The 23,153-nt window shown below is 40.1% G+C and overlaps 1 protein-coding gene across 1 annotated transcript in view; it reads right to left on the bottom strand.

The window, feature by feature from the left end:
• swap70b (switching B cell complex subunit SWAP70b) overlaps nucleotides 1–21,954 on the bottom strand; it is a 31,363-nt gene extending 9,409 nt beyond the window's left edge. Inside the window, exons 1-8 of the mRNA XM_087843326.1 lie at nucleotides 21,741–21,954; nucleotides 19,299–19,439; nucleotides 11,884–12,057; nucleotides 10,388–10,615; nucleotides 9,728–9,874; nucleotides 9,385–9,493; nucleotides 7,962–8,143; nucleotides 2,474–2,581 (exon numbers count right to left, since the gene is read on the bottom strand). Coding sequence (XP_087699452.1) covers nucleotides 2,474–2,581; nucleotides 7,962–8,143; nucleotides 9,385–9,493; nucleotides 9,728–9,874; nucleotides 10,388–10,615; nucleotides 11,884–12,057; nucleotides 19,299–19,439; nucleotides 21,741–21,836 — 1,185 coding nt within the window. The 5' untranslated portion in view covers nucleotides 21,837–21,954. The remainder of the gene's footprint in view (nucleotides 1–2,473; nucleotides 2,582–7,961; nucleotides 8,144–9,384; nucleotides 9,494–9,727; nucleotides 9,875–10,387; nucleotides 10,616–11,883; nucleotides 12,058–19,298; nucleotides 19,440–21,740) is intronic.
• Between the last annotated feature and the right edge of the window lie 1,199 nt (nucleotides 21,955–23,153).

Raw genomic sequence — 23,153 nt, 5'->3', positions numbered from 1 at the left:
CACAACTGCTATCAGCTCTCTGTAAACTCAGGCTTTCTGCTCCAAGTGCGTTCACATAAAAGAGGGCTGATGACTCCCATCAGACACATTATCAGAGGAACAGGTAACATGCTGTAAAAAACAAACAAACAAACAAACAAAAAAAAAACAAAACACTGAGCTCTAAGGTGACTCTCAAATGCTTTCATTGAGGCTTTTCCCGTCAATAAGCTCCAAGTGGGATTTGGATAATACAGCAGCCTTTTGAAAGCATGTCAGCCTTCTGGTGGAGAGCTGTAAATCACTTTAGCTTATGGTCAGATCAAATTGAAATATTTTCTGTTAACTGAATATTATTGCTGTTCAATAGCCTTCAAAAGGCTGCTGTATTATCCAAATCCCACTTGGAGCTTATTGACGGGAAAAGCCTCAATGAAAGCATTTGAGAGTCACCTTAGAGCTCAGCGTACCTCACTAACTCATTGTTATTGTATCTTTATTTCAGACATATACAGAAAAAATGATATATACAAGTACACATACTTGCATTTACATGTACAAATACAAATATATATGTAAATACACACGTATGTGCTCAGACAAAACAAAAAAAAGAAAATAAATAAAATAAAATAGAGTCTAAATGACATGAAATTACAATTATTAAGTCTGAAATGGAGTAGAAAGAAGTATAACATACTTATTAGCATTAACACTGCTTCATATAACACCTCTGGGATCAGAAGTTTATGAATTAGCACACACAATCTTAATCAGCAGTTTTTATAATCAACTGATCAATGGGCCATCAGGATTGATCAGCAGAATGAGTTTGAACTCATTAGTGGAGATGATCTTGAGCAAACACTAAAAATCTCATGCTATTCTCAGTGGGTAGCTCAGCTGGTGTGGACGAGTGAGAGAAAGTGGAGTTAAGCGAAGTGCTGTTACAACCAACTTAAACCGAGTAACGTATTAATGATGTATAAGATTAAGTAAGAAATACAAATCAAAATTACGCCGTCTCTTAGGATCAACTAAGTGGGACATCCGAGAGCAGAACTGTGACTAAAGAACCACAGTTAAACATCTCTCTGCCATTTCACCACATCCATGCTGTGTAGCAAGCATGTCAAGATGTTATCAGTGGCATTCGAGCACAGTGAAACAGTCTCTTTTACAAACAAGTGTTTGTGAGTAAGAAAGTAAACGCCATCAGCGTTAGCTGAGCCTCATAGATACTTCTTAACCACACACTATGTTCTTAAATGTGAAGCAACAAACAACATCCATTCAAGTCTCTCCAAATTGCTGCTCAAGACTCTGCAGTACTTTTCTGTTTTGTGTTTATTTTAGTAGCTAATCTCAGTTTATGTATTTAACAAGTTTATGTCGAATTAAAATTTATGAATTATGTCATAGCAAAACAATGTTGCATGGAAATTGTTCCGACTTACCCATTATTGCATGCTCTCAATAATACAGTGATATATTGTTCCTTTTATTAATTTTGTTCCTTGTAAGGTGACCTTGGGTTTCTGAAAGGTGCCCTCAAATAAAATGCATTATTATAAATATATTTGCAGCCTGATAATTGAGGATTAATGTCCCTGAATATAAAGCAAGTGCAGTAATTGACCAGTCTGGTGGCCCACCCACCCACCCATCCATGTCACGGGGGGCTGGAGTCTATTCCAGCTACTATGGGGTGAGAGTTGGGGTACACCCTGGACAGGTCTAGTCACAGTCTGTCACACAGCTAACACAGAGAGACAGACAACCATTCGCACTCACATTCACATTTAGAATCATCAGTTAACCTGACCTTGCTATCTGCATGTCTTTGGACTGTGGGAGGAAGCCAGAGTACCCGGAGAGAACCCGCACAAGCACGGGGAGAACATGCAAACTCCACACAGAAAGGCCCCGGCCAGATGGTGGGGTCTAACTGAGGACCTGGTAGTGTTTGACTTTGCTTATTTTTTGTTTTATCTGTAATAGTACTTAAGACTACACAAGGAGTATGCAGTGCTAACATTGCTGTCATTTTAATGTGGCACTTCAACTATGGAAGCCCCCCATTGATGACATTTGCACATATCTACTACTGATGTTTCAATACATATCTCAGATAACTGACCAAAGACTGAGTGGAATTGCACTGATGAACAGCCATCACGGAAATTATGCAGAGATACAGCGAGGAGATGCAGAATTAACTTAAACAGTAGGAAGTAGGAACCACTAAACCACTAAAATTGTTTTTCTGTTCAGGAATTAAAGTAAATAACTCTAAATTGGCATTTTAATCAGAAGATCGGAAGATCCAGTACTAGAGTGTACTTAATGAAGTGTAGCGGAACAATATTAAGATGTTGTCAGGCAGAGTAATCAGAGGTTTGGGGTAATGGTGCAGAGGAAATGTCCTTGTATGATATTAAGTCCAACTGACTAGACATTAGACATTACATGCAGATGAAAAGGATTGACAGACCAGTTTCTCTCTCTCCAGGTCCCTCCTGTAACGGTCCTGGAGTTCAGTCTGGGTCTGAAGGCGTCTTTTTTCTTCTTCTGCTGCGTTAGCTGCTGCCTCCTCCAGAGCCTGCCAAAAGAGCAACAGACAAGCCAAAAATGAAATGCAGAGTGGACTAAAGCAGTATGTGAAATCACACATTTCACACCCTTGTAGTGTCAGGTTAAAGAGACTGTTTGGTGGCGTTACTTTTACATACACTAAAATGTCACACTCTAGTCAGGGATATAACCAGGGCTTAGAAAAGCTACACTTCTCAATAAATTAAAGTCCTAAAACAGCCAAAAAAAAAAAAAAAAAAAAGCCTGGAATTTTGAAAACTGTAAAGGGCTTCCATCTTCCTGCTTTTGCAGAAGTTGTGCTACACATGTTTGTGTGCTGTGGGTATATAATAATGACATAAAACAAGATAAAGCGTGGACTTCATCCTTTATTGGAATTAAAATAACACAAGGCAAAAGTTACCTACTATTAACTGGCTTTACCTTGGATTCACTCCTCGTACCTTAACCAATCATCAGTCATCATTCTTAATGAGTCATGCTACAGTCCAACTCGACACACTGGGGGGAATGATATCAATTTGGCAACATGCCCAGTGTTTTCAAAGAAAAAGCCATCTAGAGCGCACATGTGCCAGTTTGTGTTTTGTTTTGGCGTCCTCATAGCTATGGCCGTAATTGTAATACTTAATTTGTACAGTTTCTCCTTAAATTGCCATCATTTTGAGACATATTGCCAAGTGAAGTCTAGTTGAGGAGATAAATGATTTTGCAGTAAAGGTCAGGGATTGGCTAAAAACCAACCAGAACTGTAGCTCTTCCAATTTAATTTTCCCTTCTAAAGCCTGGTAATTATATCTATTATGTTTTATTTTGTTTTAAGTGTCTAGTAGTTTTATGAAACTGCTGTGCAGACAAAAGGTTAGCCAAGGATGAGAACTGAAAAGTAGTAACACATATATAGTATGCAGCACACCAGTTTCATGCTCCATTTTGAAACTGGCGAACTACATCATAACTTTTAAATAAACTTGAAATTACAAAGCAGTTTCTCTATTTTAAAAACCACAGAATGAAAAAAGGAAAACAAACAACGAAACTGGTGTGAGGGGGAAGTTTCAGCAAAGACCTGTCCGGGGGGGGGGGATTGCTGCATGTTTAATTTTAGTTGTAAGACTGTGGTTTATAACAGACTAACAGAAATGTATGCGCTACATCTGAATAGGTATGCAAATGTAACACCAGCAGCGCTCAATGAAGGCAAATTGAGCATGAAGTAATACACACTGAAATAATTTGTCCTGCAGAGTTCAGACTTCTTGGAATAACAAATGTTTTACCATTGCAGTTGCATTTTATTTTTGGGGTTTTTTTTTTTTGGTTTTTATTAGAAAAAAAGTAAAAGAAGAAGAAGATTACTAGTCATTCTCTCATGACCTTCCACCTTCCACAAAAAGTTGATTCTGTTCATCTGGACGTAGCATTTTCAGTGGGAGAAATGTTTCATCACTCATCCAAGTGACTTCTTCAGTCTCAGCTGACTGCAGGTTTCCCCAAACTTATAAAAAGTACCTTTGCACAATGACTGAAACTAGCACCACTGAAGGAACAATGGGCTGGCAGGTTAGTTTCTTGATCATTAATATGCAAATTGTCATGACCATTGATCAAAGACCACTGATCAGTGCGAATGGTACCATGAGTACCTCATTGTTTTGGGGTTTAAAAACCACAGAGATGTGGGAGTTTTCACTTAGGCAGCGGTTGTCCTTCTCTCCTGGAGCGTTCTTTTGGCGCCTTCTCAGCTTTGACAAATGTCCAGCTGGGATAACCACATTTACTCAGGACCTTCTTGATATGATGTTCTTCTGCTTCCCTGGCCTCTGTGACTGTAGCATCCTGATGACATACAGTTTGTGCTCCAGTGGATGATGAGAGTCAAACCTGTTTATAAGGTTGGGGAAACCTGCAGTCAGCTGAGAGTGAAGAAGTCACTTGGATGAGTAACGAAACTCTTTCTCCAAGTCAAGTCAGCTCTAAAAACTTTATAGGGTCCGCTTTTGTATTTATAAAAGAAGCAAAGGAAGCAAAAGAAGCAAAGGTTCAAAAATACTAGAATAATACTAACTAAAATAAAATACCTTTATATGTCCAACCTAGCCTATATACTGCAAGGTTAAACTTTTATAATTGCTGCCATTGTTTTTGTTCTACAATCATTTAAATACAATGTGAAGCGTATAAATGGCAACACAGTCTTGTGCGAACTGTGTGTAGCTGTTTTTGGCCTCTTGGCATCTCACTGACCAATGAGGAATGTGACACCAACAATACTAGAATATACAAACAAATTATGAAAACACATTTTTAAGTTTGCCGGCTGTTGGTGTAGAGCGTGGGTTTGTTTCGAAACAAAACCGAACACAACAGGGAAAAACATTTCGGTAAATTAAACTGTGCTGGTGGTTGATCAATAACCTCTTTTTGCTTCACCCCTGATGTGAACTGTCTGCAGACTGTCACAGTGCTCCTCTTATAGCAGCAGTATGTGAGAATGTCCACTGTATGCCTGTGTGTGGCTACACATGTTTGTGTTCATTGTTAATTCATGAAGCTAGCTATGCGAGTTGTACACTTACACCTCAATGGTAGATTGTTGTGAGTTTAGAGGTCGCTGTTCCAGACAAAGAACTCTTGTCCTGTTCTTCAGTCTGTTAGACGAGCGCAGCGTGAACCAGTCTTACTGCAACTTAGCTTTACTCACAATGCTGGCTGCAAACCCCCCGGTCCTACACTGAACTGAAAACCTAACCACTGATACGTGGTCAATGCGGTGATTTAAGTTTAACTAAACAATACCATTCTCAGAAGATTTATCTGACCCCTTGAGTCAGATAAGAGGCCTTTTTTGATTATTGGTAGCCCATCTGCTTTGCAATGATGTTTTTTTCCTATAACAAAAATCACAAAATCAAACAGTTGAGAGACTATTTCATAACATTTGTAACATTTGCCCACCTTGCAGAAGGACAGTACAAACAAACAGATTTCTCACAGATGAATAACAGCAATGACAAAAATACTTAACCACGACAATATTGAAGATGGCACTTCCTGTTATTTCTCAGAATTAGCAGCGAGCAGCCACTAATTATCAGCATTTGAAAAAGACAAATGAAATTGCAGAAACCAGCAGTGTTGGTAGCAGCAGAGAGAGTGAGGTTTAGCAGGAGGATTTTCTGGAGCAACATGTTTCATGGCTGCTGCACCCCCTGCCCCCACATTGCTCTTTCAATCCACATTCCTTCATTTGCAGGAAGTGATGGACTATTTATTAGTCAGAGACTGCAGGGTGGAGCTGGTCTATTGTTGGCATTCATGAGCTGGCAGAAAGTTTCAGTGTAACGAGCGTTTTTAGTTGACCTACTTCAAATAGTTGCATGAGACGCGTGTGTAACCCTGCAGTGTGCGACACAAAAATACACTGTCACTTCTAAAAGTGCGCAAGATAATGATTATTGAATGATTATTTTAAGTTGTGATGCAATCTTAGAGGAATGTTGCTGGATTGGTTGGTTGGTTTTGACACTTAATTTAAACAATGACAGCCGTAACGACATACCTGACTGAAAACAGTGGTTCCTTCTCGGCCACAAACCGCCTTCTTAACACTGGTTAAGCAAGATGCAATCCCAACATTATACCATAATAGTTAGAGACATCTTTGTATTTCTAAGTTGCTGTATCTGTGCCAGTCAGCTCTATCCGTTTAGTTTTATCACTTCACAGTGCAGTGGGTGGCCACAGAGAGAGGTGGCAGGCTGCTGACCATAGCCAGTATATGTCTATGGTCTGGGGGGGGAGAGATTTATGAAAACAGTTATAGTTGTAACCAGACTGGACAATTTTGTTAGCTCCATTACCATCCATCCAGTTTTTGCTAATATCTAAGGCCAGGTCACACAGAAGCAGCAGTCTAAGAAGAGAAGCTCAAACCCCCTTCTCCCCAGCCACCTCCAACGCATCTGTGGGAAAACTGAGGCAATCCCAGGTCAGCTGAGAAATAATCTCCCCAGTGTGTCCTTGGTCTACACCAGGGCTTCCTCTTGACAGGACATGCCTGGAACACCTCATCAAGGAAACATCCTACACTTCAACTGACTTTTTTCAGTGTGCAAAAGTGGCGGCTGTTTGAGTCCGTCTCGAATGGCTTAACTCCTCACCTCAGCTCTGAGCAAGAAGCCAGCCTCTACAGGAAGCTCGTTTTCACAGCTAGTATCCACAAACTCGTTCTTTTGGTCACTACCCCACAGTTTGTAACCACAGATGAAGCTAGGAGTATATCAACACTTGGCTATGCCTGTTCATAAAAAATGATGACCGTAATCAATTACAGAGGGCAGCCCTGGCAGAGTTCAACACCCACTAGGGCTCACGTCCTGCAACGCAGACCAACTTCTCACTGTGGTCGTACAGGGACCGAATCGCTCATAAAAACAAACCAAATAAACCATACATCCAAAGAACCTCAAAAAAACCATCCACCGGGGCTTAAAGGTGTGATTGCTTTGAAAGTAGCTAGGCTCATCAGAGGCCTTCTTTCTTTGGGCTTCCCCAGCTTTAACACTGCAAATTCTTCACACATACAGTTGAGCCCTGAACATTTCTAAGACTTCTCTGACATGAATGTGAGAACAAATTAGCTGGTCTTTAACCACCAGTGTGCTGTAACATTGTGTGAATAGTTTGACAATGAGGTGCAGTTGCTCCAGTGCACTTTATGCTGGATGCTGAAAGAGGAATGCCTCCCATCCTTTCTCATTCTTTAATCTGAGACTGAATACTGAGCTGTGCTTTGAGGAGTGCCGTTTTCGAACATACAAGTTCAGAACTTCAGTGAGGGAAATCCCTCAGGTTTGTCTCGCTCACTAAAGAATGCACAGACGTTTTTTCTGCTCCATTCATAATTAATTTTATTTAAACATCCTGGTGTTCATCTGTGATCCAACAAAAAATAAACTTTTATTTTTATTTTTTTTAGCTCAGAGGATGAAAGTCAGTGGCTTCACTTTACATGGCGTTTCTAATGTCTGAGGATCACATGTTGATCTTGTACTATATGTACAGTTTGCACTTATTATAGCTTTTTGTCTCTAAATGATACACACTCACTCAGTTTTTCCCATGAAGATATGCACTTCTGTCTCACATGACCACAAAGATCAACTTCCCTGTTTCAATACAAACAGCATAGTGAAGATGGCCAAGAGCTGCCCTAAGTCTCTCGTTTTTTCCTCCCCCGCTTTGCTTTTTGTGATTTTAAGTGATTATCACTTCTGTTCATTTTCATCTTTGAGATGCTACGAAACAGAAGTGATAGTGAGGCAGACTTTTTCTGACCACACTGGATCCACGGGGGACTATTGACTGTGAGTTTCATCTCCTACCTTCCTCATATTTTCCAGTTCATGCTGCTTGGCCTCATTGGCTGTCTGTAGCTCCCTCATCCTCAGCTCCAGTTCTTCCTGTTCAGCCTGCTGTTTCAGCCGCAGCTCTCTGCGCTTCTGTCGAGCCTCGCGGTGCGGCGCTGGTCTGCCCTGACGCAGCAGAGTCACGCAGTTCTGAACAGCTGAGACATGGATATCACACAAAAAATCTTTAGTTTTAGAGCTTCCTGTTTCATGTTTTGGTTTTTCCAAGCCCCTCTATGAATTGCCACTTTTTTCCTGGAGGACAGTTTTGCATGCCAGCGTGATCCCAGCAGCTATGTTGTCAGGGGCAATTACTCAAGGCAAACTGGTCCTGGGTGAGAGGTCACAGTAAGGAGGCTGAGCTTTAACCTATGGGGTCTGGCCGGGCACAGTCTGAAAGCACTACACGGGCTTGCTCTCTTGTGGGACCACCACCAACAGTAGGGGATATGAGAGTTTGGTGTTTTGTGGATCAGGCTGCAGTCATGGTTGGATGCTCTCACTGTCCAATCCACAGATGACAAATCTAGCTTTAGGAACATGGAATATCACCTCTTTGGGCAGGAAGGCACCTGAGCCAGTGTGAGGGGTTGGGAAGTACTGCTAGAGATAGTTGGGCTTGCCTCAATACACAGCCTGGGCTCTATACTACTCTGGAGTTGCCATTGCTCAAAGGCAATCGTCAGGGAGTCAGGGGTAGGTATATGCATGGGATGACTGAAGGTGCCCCTTCCGGGGACTCCATGGTCCCCTTCAGGCAACTTGAATTGTCACTAGATTAGTGACGACACAATTTGGGGATATGCGAATGGGAGGGACCGCCTGAGCCATGGTTTGCTTGTCCATAATGACCATCGTGTTTGAACATACAATTCACGATGTTCATATGTGCACTTGGCCCGAGGACATCCTAAGTCACAGGTCGATGATTGATTCTGTAAGCATTTCATCAGACCTGCAGCTACATGTCCTGGGTATTCGCATAAAGAGAGAAATTCAGCTGTTAGTGAGGTTACACTGAATAGTGAGAGAGAGAAAAAGAGATGGCTGAAACAAGCAGTGGACATGAGCTTCCTCCAAAGGGTGGCTGGAGTGTCCCTTAGGGATACAGTGAGGAGCTCAGTCATTTGGGAATGGTTCAAAGTAGAGCTGCTACTTGTCCGCATCAAAAAGGCGTAAGATGAAGTAGTTCAGTCATCCGAACAACTACAGCAGGCTCCTGGATACCTTGTAGGTCAGGTGTTTTGAGCAGAACAAAGTTTTTCTTTAACTGTGTCAAACTACCAGAGGTTTATTTGCAGTAGAAGTAGTGAACAACTAATTTACTGTTTATTAACAATGAGGCAGACAGCAGAAAACTATTATCGAACTACTATCGAGCAGCTTCGATAGAACTCACCTTGGATCCACTCCTGCTTCTTCTTCTTGTCTGATGCACTGATTTCAAAGCTTTTTTGTGATGACTTGATGAGAAAGAGGCACTTCTTTCCCTCTTTATCTTGTAAATGCTGCAAAGAAAAACGGAATTTACAAGCTGAAAATACACAGACAAAAAACAATAACAAAACATACTTCTTCTTCTTTTTTTTTTATATAAACAGTTCTCTGGTCTTTTATTTCTTATGTGCATAGGGAATTAATCTCTGTGTTTCACGTGTTTATATTCTCTTCCGCTGCTGTTCTCATAGAAATCAAGGCCAGGAAGCTGAAACAGAGTTTTACTACAGACAGCAGGCTCTTGCCTCCACACTGCAGTTTCCATCCAACAGGACGTCTCCTTTCTTTTCAGCCAAGTCTTCACCAACATAGTATGAGATTGTGTTTGGCTTCAGCACAAACCAGCGCTCCGTCCAGTTCTTTCTCTTGTGCCCTTTCTTCATCATATAGCCCTGCAGTAAGACAGAATACTTAGCGGCTTAAATAACATTCACATCCTCCTAACAGCAAGCTTTATTATAAATCAATAATTAACACTTTATGAACTGAAATTTCATTATTTGACACCATTTTTAATCAATGATTTGCATTTGTGGTTAGAATTTAATCTGTAATTATTTTCAAAATGCTTGGTCCCAAACAGCGTTTTTCTTTTTCTTTAAAAAAAACAAACAAAACAGTTTTAGTTTTTAGCAGAATTAATCGAAATATCGAAAAACTTGCACATTTTTGGGGTCTTTTTTCTACTGTGAACTAAGACATTTAGAGGGATTTTGACATTTTCATTGCCAGGTGCTAAATGTGCTGTTTAATTTAGTGTGAAATCTATGATTCCTATCATTTAAAGTGGTATATGCTTCACAGTTATTACAGTAGGCTGCATCGGCACTCTTTGAAATCAGAGTAAGATGACAGAGCTTTGCGATGAAGACTGTACCATCAGTCTGTGCTGATGTGCTGCCCACCTGTTTGAGCACGTCAAGAATGAGTTCCTGGTAGACTTCACCGATTCCCATTGAGAGCGTCTGATGGTCCATGCCCTTACTGAAGTGACCCGACCCAACTAGGCTGATGAGCTCCCATGCATTCAGACACTGCTGCTTTGAGTTCAGCTGCAGCTTATAGTCCTCGAAGCGCTCCTCCACCCAGCTTCCCCCCATCGCCTCTGTCAACTTACGCAAGAAGTACTCAATCTGTACATGCAGACATGCACACAGGCACACAAAGACACACACACACACACACACATCACATGAACAGAGTCATTTTTCATCAAAAGCACAGCTGTTCATTTACAATAAAAGATAACTTTCACCATTTCTGCATTTTTCCCGCAATTCATCCTTACATGACTGCAGCAGCAAAATGTGCATTTATTTTGCAAACAATCTTCCTGTGTTTGAGTTCTGATGTTTTTCCTACACAACAATAAATCTTCCAGCATTTGTAAAAGAACAGGAAGCTCGAAACTTCCTTTTCTGCTCTTGAGCAACGGACATTTTCCACTGGCTACTAAGTGACACAGTGAAGGGACACGTACAATATCATATGCTGCAAATAAAACAGACTACAGATAAATAAAAGGCTGTTCACGCCAGTGCTTCCCCTTTCAGTAAGCACTTTGAAAAAAAGTGCTCCAGTCTAAAATGTAAGATGTTTACCGTCTCTCTTGAAAAAAAAACAACAACAAACAAACAAACAAACAAACAAAAAAAAATCTTAATGTGATTCCTGAACTAGTCAATGGCATCCTTACAGGTTAGCGTCTTACTGCGTAGCTTCTGAAGCACTTTTGATGCAAAGACAGCTCACAAAGACATTTGTGTTCAGTGCTGTGGTTTTATGACGGCAGGGTGCAAGGCAGGGCTTTTGCCAGAAAAGTGGTTAAGCTAATTATATGGCATAGATGGCATCCCAAAGCTGCGTCTTTACACACAATTGGTGTGGTCTGAATTTTTTCAAAACCTAATTTAGCTTCTTCAGTTTCTTTCGATGTTGCTTTACTCCATGTTAAGTTGGAGATGTGAACAAAAAAACGACACCTAGAACTCGCCCGGAATTTGTCTGTTCCTTTCTAGAGCCATCTGATGTTTACATGAATTGTTTTCTTTTAATGTCACTTCACTTACATCCAGACCAGAGCTACATACCAGTGAATGAGATCTCAAGTAGGACGGAGCGGTAAAACAACTGCAAAGTGCTTTTGTTTTAATGTACACAAGGCTTTCTAAAAGTATTCACATTTAATTTAACATCTATTTACACAACACATCAACAGCCTTGGTTACTTATATGTGCACTAAAGAGCACTTCAAAGTGGATCTGCAAAAGTACAAAACCCAGTAATGTCACGTTTTTCAATTTAATGATTTAATCAGTAAATCTAAGACTAACCAACCCTCTATGACACCAACTGAGGGAAGGGCCACAAAAAACACAACAGCATCCCATGTTTTCTGACCTCCTCAGTGACGATGATCAGGGGGTATCTGTCTTCAGACAGGAAGTTGAAAATGCACCAGATCTTGAAGGCGTCATCGTTACAGATCTTCAGCTCATTCTGCTCCAGGTTCTTCCTGTACGACAACGTCCAGCACATTTTGTTGAAGTCCTGACGGTTAAAGTTATCCTTCACCTGTGGCACAACAGAAACATCATCAGGTTATGTTCCACACCAAAGGAGAACAGTCTGCTTTTCCAGACGCTCACATTTTTGCAAAGCTGACGTTTCAAACCAGAGCATAGATATTATACATATGGGATATATCCATTTATCAAATCCATAACACACAACTTTAATAACATACAACATGTGTTTCATCTACTAGCACATGCCCATGCTAGTTAGTCCAGGGTGGCTAGGCAACATGATGTCATAAGGGTATCTAAGATGTACATGTGTGCAGGAGTGTTTGGAAAGACAGATTGTGTATTACAACGCACACAGAAACTGAGAAGGGACAAAAAGAAAAAGTGCCTCTAGGGTTTAAATTCCAGAGCCAAATGGGAGGAAAGGTCTAGTCAGTGGTGTGGAGGGGATGTTTTCTTTGAGCCAGTGAACAGTAGCATCTCCATGGAGACTACCGGCTGGCTGAGTGCGCAGTCGTTTGGATGAGAAGCACATCTTGTCCTGCTGGCAGTCACCCCGCAAATCCAACCACCAACAAATGATCCCAAAACATCTTCCAACGTTTGCCGCAATTAGAAACCAGTCAACCCTGTAACTGGATTCATCAACTATTATATTTACAGTCCATGAATCCTGCTCAAAACCATGGTTACGGCACCTGCAGTGGCCATCACACAGTTTTTAGAAACACTGGTCTAAGGTGGCAGTCAGGACATTCAGTAGCACTTCATATTGCTGTTGAACACTCAGCCTTTAACACAGTACAAACGTTAGTGGAACTACCACCTATTTTCATCTCCAGATTTTTTATTTTTATTCTGAGTAGCTTTGCATTATTCTCCATTTAAAATAATCCTCGATTTTCTTACACTAAGCCTTAGTGGAGACCCCAGTTAACTGGCTAACAAACCATTTAGCTCCATCCCCTATAAGTTGTCTTTATTTTAAAGACGACTGTTCAAATAGGTTTGTAGCTTCTGTGGGCACAACTTAGCTGACCATACTAAGGATATCCTCTATGACATCATACAGAGGCAAGAGTGTCGGGGGGGAGGGATGTGTGAAACCAAGTGTGTACAAATCTGGAGACTGAGCTTACAACAGGCATTATTTGTCATTTGCTGACCTCATTACTTGAAATTCCCCCCCCCAGTTTATCATCTCAGAGAGGCGGCCTGGTGTTTACTCATAGCCTGTCTTTGTTTGAGTTCTTTAAGCCGAAGAACTGAGCGCTTCAGGGAAGGAACACCTAAAAGTATCACCTCCAGCTGAACTCTCCAGAATGCGCTTTGCAGTCCCCTTTACAGAGCTGCGTGGGAAGTCACTCCTTTTTCCTCTGTGTAAATGTGGGGAAGACTAACGCTTTCAGAGGGAGGGGCTCAGCCACACTAGCATGCACAACGCTAAAATAAGCAAGTAGTTATTTACAAAGCAAATAGCTTCTGAGCTTGTGTGTTTTATCAAATGCTTCATTAAAATGTCCTTTTTTCACAGGCAACATACAGAACAGTGAGTTTGTGAATTATGTTCACATGATAATAAACCTTTGACTTGTGTGCTGCTTCAGCTAGTCCCGAACCCGAATCCATTTTCCATGCTGTGACAGAGAGAGACGAACATCCAGCTTGAAAGCCTGAACGGTTCTCAAGATCTGATGTAACCTGCTATTGTGCTCATTTAGGTTGAGTGCCTGTGTAGAAACCTGTCTTAGATGTTAAAGCGATAGTACTTCCTCAACCTTGGAGAGTGACCCTGAAGCATTTACAGATACTTTTAAAATTAAAAATGATTGCTTTACTCAACACAGCAAACTAGGACTAAACGTCAATTAATTTTGACGTCTAAATGAAGTAAAACACTTTTTTTAAATTCACAAAAAACAAAACAAACATTCCTGTAGTGTATTACTCTTTTCTCTGTGCGTCTATGTTCTAAATTATTATTTTAAAACAAGAAGCACTCAGACAGCACAAACTTCAGCAAATTCAACTCACCCCCTATTCTCTGTATTTATCACTTTGGCCTTCAGCTCAATCTATTGACCTTGAGGGAAAGGTCAGAGGTCAAATGTGACATAATATTTTAAATCTTTATACAGTCATCGCAAACATGACTCCACTGCACACACCTACAAAGATTTATCAGAATTTGTTCAAACTTCTCCAGCTACTGTGTTTACAGAAACACGACAGCCAAACTTCTCTTTAATTGGCCTCTGAATCGTCACCTCTCCCGTCAGAGATAGCCAATCTCTATGACATCATTCAGAGCCTTTTCAAGCCAAGTCAGAAGAAAATGCAAAAATAAAAAAAATGAGAGAAAATAAAAATGGATTTCATGTACCTTAGCAGCGATAAATTGTGTATTCAATAATAAATAAGCAAAATAGATATCCTCATTTACTTTAGCTATGCAGATTAAATGTGGGTTTGCCTACCAGTAACTTATCAGTCATGCTGATTCTCTGTACGTGTTCAGATGGTACAAATGTGTATTGAATATCTGTTGCTGTTGGGAGCTTTCTGGAGATTACTAAGGCTGAAAACAGCTGCAGGTCTTTTGTGAAGGTGAAATTACTGGCAACTATTAGAGACTGTAACAGGTAAAGATTGTTTGTGAGGCTAAAATAGATTTTGGGTGGAGTAAAATGAAAAAAAAGTTACATGCTCGTGTAAAGATGCTCCTCCCATCATGAATATTTTGCCATTCGTCAATGGTTCTGGCAGTAAGTCTGACTCAAAAACAACATATTCTGCTGTTGTTATAAATAAGGATGAGTCTCTCATGATGATGTGTTCAGGTAGCTGAATGTGTTCGCATCATGTTTGGGGTTCTGAATGCTTAATCACTCTGCAGCAGCACACCATGCGAGGATAGGGTAAAGGGGAAGTCGTGAAAGCAGGATTTGTTACGAAAGAGCTTCTCTTTGTGTCACGCTCGTCTTGTTTTCGTTTTGTTCTTAGCTCGCTGGTTTTCGCTGTCTTTTCTCCTCCTCCCCTTCAAGATCCCTCTCGGTCTTTTCCCTTCAACAGTGAGATCCTTGTCAGCAAATCGCCCCCTCCCCTCCACTGCCACATGTTCATTAGGATTCAGGATCTAAACTTCAACCTTATCTCACACCGAAACAACACAACACAGAAATGTAGCAAGTCGAGTCAGACTAGAATAAACTGGAAGACAAAAAGAAAATCTTGTTACCAGTTCAACCGGACTGTCTGCTTTTTAAAAATCACAGACTTCAGTGGAATGAGAATCACACCAGTGACAGGAGCAGCTGAATGTTCAACACGGTATGATGTGATATGAAAGCATTTGAAAAGGGGGAAGTAGTAACAAAGTGCTTTTTTAATGGTCCACAGCACAAAACAGGTGCTGTTAGGATGGTTCATCACCAACATCTGGCATCAACATCCTCATTTCTTTAAAAAAAAAAAAAAAAAAAGCGTAATAAATATACATAAATCTAAACACAGACTGCTGAGGCTCTCATTAGCAGATAACTAAAGGTGTATATTGCAATACAACTATGAAAGCATCCTCCAGTTACTGTAGCCAAATCTTCCTCTCCATGTCTTTTGTGGTTAATGTGAATTCGAATGACAAAGTTCACCAAATCTGAACTATAAGACACGCTCTGCAGCAAGAACACAGATTACTCCAGATCTGACATTATTTACATACACAACTGTGTTAAATAAATAAACATTTGAGCATTTCTGATGAAAAGGAAAAACATTAGAAATAGGCCCCTAAACTTGGGCAAAATTCAAGGAATTCTTAATTGATTTGTAAAGTTCCTAAACAGAGAAACCGGCCCATTAAGCTCTTAACCCTTAACAGAACAGTCCATGTTCTGTGCATAAATGCATTTTAAATTTCTGTTTTCCCTATTAAATGTGATGTTTCAAAAGAATGGATTTCAAATTAAGATAATCGCTTTAAGGCATGTTAACACAAATGTCTTACTGCCAATCTCAGCTCAGCATGGAAACACTGTGCCTTACAAACCCACCTGATCAGTCTCAGACTGGTGAAATCTCAATTAGCTTCAACGCATTTTTACATGAAGTGAGGACTCAGGATTTTGTCCTCCATCTTTCCTAACAGCAGAGAACTATTGCAACAAGAGGAGTCACCACAGCAGTCAACACTTTCAGTGACTGTGTGTGTCAAAATTCTTGACTTGGAACAATGAACTTAAGTAATCTCTGTTTGTAACACACACACACACACACACACACACACACACACACACACACACACACACACACACACACACACACACACACACACATTTCTATGTAGTGCAACATGCTATCACACAACAAAGTGCACGGCCCTGAGCTTCAACATCATCATCACTTTTCTGCTACATCAGCAGTGGTAAGTGTTTCAGGGTCATGGTACAGAGTTAAACAATCTCATCACACCAACACACATCAGTGCTCTTATAAAAGAAAATGTTAGAGGTCTGCCTTTTATTTTCTGCAGCACTATACGGGTGAGTTGGTGAGGATAATGTACAGACTGCCTCCATCTGCACTTCCTGTCTGCTGTACAAAGGCACAAACACACACACAGTTTAAAGCTTTTCCTGACTAGCAACTGTGTTCCCTTGTAAAATAAGATACTTGCTCTCCTGGGTTTGTCTCACACACACACACAAACACACACACTTTCCTTGTGTGACAGGGTGGAGTTTCCTGAGGAGTGAGTGAAGTTGAATGCTTTGAACACCACCCCACTCCAATGCATGGGTGGGATGTGTGTGTGTGTGTGTGTGTCTTCCTCAAACTAAATCCAGCATTTAGTTTCTTTAAAGAAAATGTGGTTAGAATTTTTCAGCACCAATCACGAGCACGTCTTATCTACACAACACGTATGTCTGTTTGTCCAGAAAGAAATTATTTAAGCAGCTTTATCACAAATCACTTCAGACATAAAACAGTCAGAAATGTGCACTGCCACAGAGACAACGAAGAGGATAAACAAATACAAACAGCCTCTCTAAACTAGTGTTAATCCAAGCTTTTTATATATTGAAGCTCCGGCTGAACCAACTGGTCTGCTGGAAATAGTCAAGTCATTTTAAGGGCAAAACAAAAGATTTTTCTATACGCCAGTCATTTAATTATATAAAGCAGGGGAGAAAAAGTATTTTATATTCATTGATCAGTTAATTAACAGATCAATTTAATAAAGTGTCACAGATTATTGAGACATGAAGTTAACAGTGAGCACAGTCTATCAGGTAGCCAATCAGAACTCATATTTTTACAAGTATCTATTTTTTTCTTACATACATCTTTAAAATGACTGAAATGGAAGTTGTAAACAAACAAACAAACAAACAAACATTAAATGCCACACTAAACTACTGGAAAATATAAAATAAAAAAAATAAAATAAAATCAGCAACATTCAAGAATAAGAAGTCTTAAGCCCTTCATTAAGACAGAGTTTAAGAACCTTTTTAAATCATGGCAATAGCCACTTAGCACTGATGTTACACAAGAATTCCAAACATTCAGAAGGAATTCCACTAGAGCTCACTGCTGCTCGTGACATGACTAAATAAGCATTTTCTCTTGTCATGATGTCCAGCTATGCAATCACAAACGCTTCATTCATCCCGTGACCCCGTTATTACATCATCACAAAGGTCTGATGTTCAATAAATGGTTTTGTGCCGCCGTCTCGGAGCAATACAATGATGGATGGACACACAGGGTGACACCAGCGCAATGTAGCTACTAATACACTGTGTAAATCAATGGACCTTTGTAGTGCACGATTAAATATGACTAATAAATAACCTTTAAACATGATCAAAAAAAACAAAAACAAAAAAAACAAGGTTTCTGCAAGAGAAAGTTAGTGAACCCTTTGGTCACAGTGGGTTCCAATCTTAGATCAAGTGACAGACAAATAGCTTTAAGTCTTTATTTAACACAGCGTAATCAGTCACAATGCAGGCTGGGAAAAGTATGCCAGCTCTTGGTTTAGTAACTAAAAAACCACATTTAGCTTCAACACCCTCTATAAGATAAGTAGCTGCTTATGACACATACACCACAATGATGAGAATTTGGGAACATTACTCCCAAAACGTGGTTTTTAATACAATTATATTGGCATGTTTGTGCAAAATGTCAGCCCATGCCACACCACCTCAGTAGCATTAAGATCAAGACTCCAAAAGTTACCTGTGATCAGGTTTTAAAAGTATTCAGAGATGCACAAAGTCTACTTAATGAAAAAGTCTCCTCATATCAAGAAAGACTGGTCGATATGAATCATATCTTGATCACAACTTTCTCAGTTTCATGTCTAAATGCCCCATGTTCAAACATCTACCGTAAGACAAAATGTCTACGAAATCAAAAGCTGCTACATCCCATAGCAGAGGATATCTTATAAAGATTACACAAAGACGATTAACTACAGCAAAGACTTGCAGAAATCTGAATCTGTGCCCATTCTGTTGAGTATGAGGCAAATACTGATTGAGAACGGTTCTGCAAACACTGCCCAACCAAAAAAAAAAAAAAAGAAATGAAAAAACACATGTCAACTGTTAAGCATGGTGGAGGAAGCACTGAGGTTTGACACTAGTTTGCTATGTGAAGGCCCGGATGCTAAAAATGGACCCAATTTATATAGTTTTTCTGGTCTTCTCAACCAGTCATTCAGTGCTTTAACTCTACACATACAGCACTCTCTCAGACACCCGTTAAAATAAGTTAGGATGAAGCAAGAAAACAAGAAATTGAAACAACTGCATTTCAAAAAGAATTGGCTACTTTGAAGATAATTCTGATTTTATTTGTCTAGAATTGTGATTGAGAGGAGCATCACACCACTATTTATGAGTGGCCCATACAGGCAGCTTTTGCAGCCCTGACGAAGACTCGGGACCGTTGCTCTCAGGGACAAACAATCAGCAACTATAACATGACTCCAATCTCCTGCCTTAGTACAAAATAGATAAAACGCCCACAAAGTACTTGTTATGACTGGTCAAGCCTCTGAACAGCCTTCAGCTAATGTATCATTTTCAAAGCAAAGTAATGAAGAGTTGTAGCGCAGACTGATAACTTGCCATTATTATTTCCTCTATAACAATGGCACTTATTGTTTGTCAGTGTGTTGACACTGAAAAAGACAGCGCCCTAGATATAATAAACACCACTTTACTATCCTAGGCTGACAAAGTGTGACTGAATGTGCTTACACAGCTGACTGACCTTATCCAAAATGAACTTGTTCAGGTATGGCATGTATCCCTGGTTGGAGACAGGACCCTCGTCATCATCTTTGAAGTGCTCCTCCAGAGCCACCGGGTCATGGGGAATGTTCATGACTGTACATAAGTTGTGGGACAGCACCTGAAATCAGAGGTGAAAACAATACTTACTAGATATTATAACGATCGAAATAAAAATAAATAAAAATAAAACAAAATGTAAATACTGTTCCCTGTCATACAAAGGCCCCTGCCCAGAATTCCTTTTGACGACTCGCAGCCATGTGGGGTTGCACATGTGGACATAACAGCAGTAATTGGAGAATAAGTGTGGCGCAACCAAGAGAACCACAAAGGAAGGTGTTTCACCATTTTCAACAGACGTGGAGCGTCTTAAAGCTGCATTGCATTTGTTTCTCCTTTTTTAGGCAGACACACAGTTGTGTAGAAACTAGTCTTACTATTGTGCAAGTAGCAACAGGGACATTCCCAGGATAATAAAAAAAAAGGGGGGGGGGGGGGGGGGACCAGATCAGAATATTTAAAGTAAGTATACTACAGACAACTAATGTTGAAGACACTGTGTGCACGTATGCAACCCTGTGCCCTGGTACCAATGACAATGCAGTTATTATGCATTATCATCAATGCAATAGCTGTACAAGAATTTAAAGATAGTTTTGTTTTGAGTAACTATTTCAGACAGTCGCCAAACATATGTAGGTAGTTCTGATGTGCATTTGGGATCACTGTCCTGTTGGTACATCCAACTGTCTCCAAGTTTCAACCATCTACTGTTGATTTGAGGTGAAGTTGAAGAATATGAAGGTAGCCCTCCGTCATCATTTCATCCACTTTGTGCAATGTACCAGTATCACTGGCAGCACAACAGCCCTTGCTTGACATTTATGTCCCTGTTCTTAGTTTTGACAGAGTCACCTTTACTCCTCCAAACATACTTCTCGTGATTGTGACCAGACACCTCAGTATTCGTCATGTCTCATATAAAACCTTTCTCCAGGAGGCATTTGGCTTGTCCGTGTGGACAGCTGCAAATTTCAGTTTGAAGTAGTCTTGGTCAGCACCCTCTTAGTCAGTGAAGATGTAAAAGTCACTTCACTGTAGGCAGAATAACTTGTACTTGGGTGGAGTTGTTTGAAGGGATGATCTTGGAATCTGCAGTTGTTTAGAAATGGCTCCAAAAAGACCTTCCCAGCTTGTGTAAATCTACTGTTCTCCTTCTTAGATCTTCACTGCGCAATTTTATTGTTCGGAGTATTAGTCAGTCAACTGAGCTCTGTCAAACAATATTTTCTATTCCAGCAAAGATAAACTACCAGTTGTAGTGAATGGTGATGACTAAAAAGTTTACACCCTTGGTTTTGCAATGTTAAAACCCACCGTATAACCTTCAGCTCCACTTATTAAATAGAAATACTTAAATGACAACAACAAGTACTTGAGCTACATTCAGCCATTGTTCCTATTCATGCTCTCATCCATTGGTGTTTGGCATTGTTAGATAACCAAAGACTATAATCTGCTGGGTGCAGCAAAGTAGTGTAGTGGTTGGCACCTCACAGCAAGATGATTCTGGGTTTGAATCCACCGGCTGGAGGCTTTCTGTGTGGAGTCTGCATGTTCTCCCTGCGTTTGCCTGGGTTCTCTCCATGTACGTTGGGTTGGGTTCACTGGCGATTCCACATTGACTGCAGGATTGAATAGGTGTCTGTCTGTGTTAGCCCTGTGACAGACTGGCACTGTCCAGGGTGTACCCTGCCCCTCACCCTATGAGAACTGGGTTAGAACCCGACCCTGAATGGATAAGGAGAACAAGATGGATGGCCGGTACATTGGCAATAGAGGGTGGGAACCCAGGAAGGGCCACGCCGTCCCATGCCCTTTCTCTTTGCACTTACCCCAGAGTAGCAGCGACCATTTTCACTTTGGTTAGATGCTCCTGAAGTGAAAAGTGTTTTTGTTTTTTTCCATCCGTTCCTGAACAATGTTTGGCTGGCACAGGAGTGTGAGTGCGTGTTGTTTACATACACGGAGGTATCTCCAGGAAATTTGTACTCGTATAAAAATATCTTCTACTTGGCTGTGTTTTAAAGTGGCTTCTTCCAGTGATGAGAGGTGTGTGCAGATCTTTTGAATAACTTTACTTTCATCTGCGTTAACGCCTCCTTTTCAAACATCTGTTGGCTCTACTTGTTCTGTGGTGGTTTTTAGTGTGGGATTCTCCTTTAATCGATGTGCGAACTGTCAACAGGTGCGTCTCAGCTGATGCTGCCTAACAGAAGTGTGTGCGTTTGTTTTTTTTTTCCACGCAAATCAGAATAGGAAGAAACGGGTTCACTATTGCGGAAAAAGCCAAAGATCCTAAAAGTTAAAACCTCCAGCGGCCAAAAGAAACTCAAAACCATCAAGGAAAGCAGCTTACCTTCAGCTGAGATTTAGAGACTTTCCCGCTTTTGTCCACATCCAGCGCTGTGAAGGCGTGCCAAATGGACTTTAAAAGTTCATCCCGCAAGGCCATCTCGGTGGAATATACGTCGTCTTCTTCTCCTGTACTTTTTTCCTCTTACTTCTCTCCTCTCCGGCTGCGTGCGTGTCACTCTTACTCTCTTGCTGTGTGAACTGTCTCTCTTCTGCTGTTGGACACGACGGGGAAAGGTCACGTGACCCGCCGTCAGCTGCTGCGTGCTTGGCATCGTGATGAAGAACTGCAGCACCGCTCAGCGAGAGGAGCGCACACACATCAGGCACGAGTGTGTGTCACTGACGCTCTGTGCGGAGAGTATGTGAGGACTTTGTGGGTAAAAAAACATTATTTATTTTTTATGTAAAAAATGACACATAATAGGTGTTTGAAACTACCTTGCTAAAAAAGAGAAAGTCGTTAACATATAAATATATGGAAAACCTAAACTGCCAGCTCAAAATTACTAAACTTTTAAAAATCACAAAAATATTATTATTAGTAGTAGTATGCCAATTATATGTAAATAAATAATAAATAATAATATTTTAGGCATTCATTTTGATAAAAACTTGCATGTGTATATAGATGTTTTGTAGATGCATACAAAGGTGTGTTGTTAAGTTCACCTGTTGATTGATTGACATCAGTGCAGAGATCGTGTACACATGCCTTTCTCTAATATTTAATGACATTCATTTATCTGTGGTGTCATGTAAGCCTTTTATCTCTTTATTTTTCAGCGGTTTTCTGACAACTTAAAAATGGGAAATTAAAGATTACAATATAAAATTTCTGTATTTAAAAATGTTGCTTGATTAAGGCGCTAAAATGTAACTGAGAATATGTTTGTGTTAAAATCTAGATGGCTAATAGTATTTGAATATTCTGAAAATATTTTACAAAGTGAAGTGACGGTCTCAATTTTTGGATTAAACTGTAGTGAAGTTTTCACTAAAGATTTAATATCCTCATCTGAACTTCTGTGAAAATCTCAGTTAGAACCAAGTGAGTTTATATGTTATTTTATGCAAAAAAATTTATATAATGAATTTTTTGTTTTTACACAGTGAATTTTTACTTGGGTTTAAAAATGAAACAGTTATGATTAAAACTCCAGAAAAATAAATTTGTTCCAAATTTGTGACTAATTCTAGATGACCTGACCTGTAATACTCATGTGATTTAGAAGGGCCACATTCTATTGCCCAAACATCTTTGGTGTGAGAAATACTAATGCTGATATACTTATGGGTATATCACTATGCTGGATGTTGTTTCTATTTTTTGTTAAACACAAATAATCATTTGTGCTTAAAGATTAATTTTCAATCTTTCTGAAAGTTTTTCTCTCATAAAAATGCCACTGAACAG

This window comes from Neolamprologus brichardi, chromosome 7, assembly GCF_056152115.1.
Source record: "Neolamprologus brichardi isolate AB-2024 chromosome 7, ASM5615211v1, whole genome shotgun sequence".
NCBI lineage: Eukaryota > Metazoa > Chordata > Actinopteri > Cichliformes > Cichlidae > Neolamprologus > Neolamprologus brichardi.
Note: the sequence above shows the minus strand (reverse complement) of the source record. Positions and strands in the feature narration are given on the sequence as shown.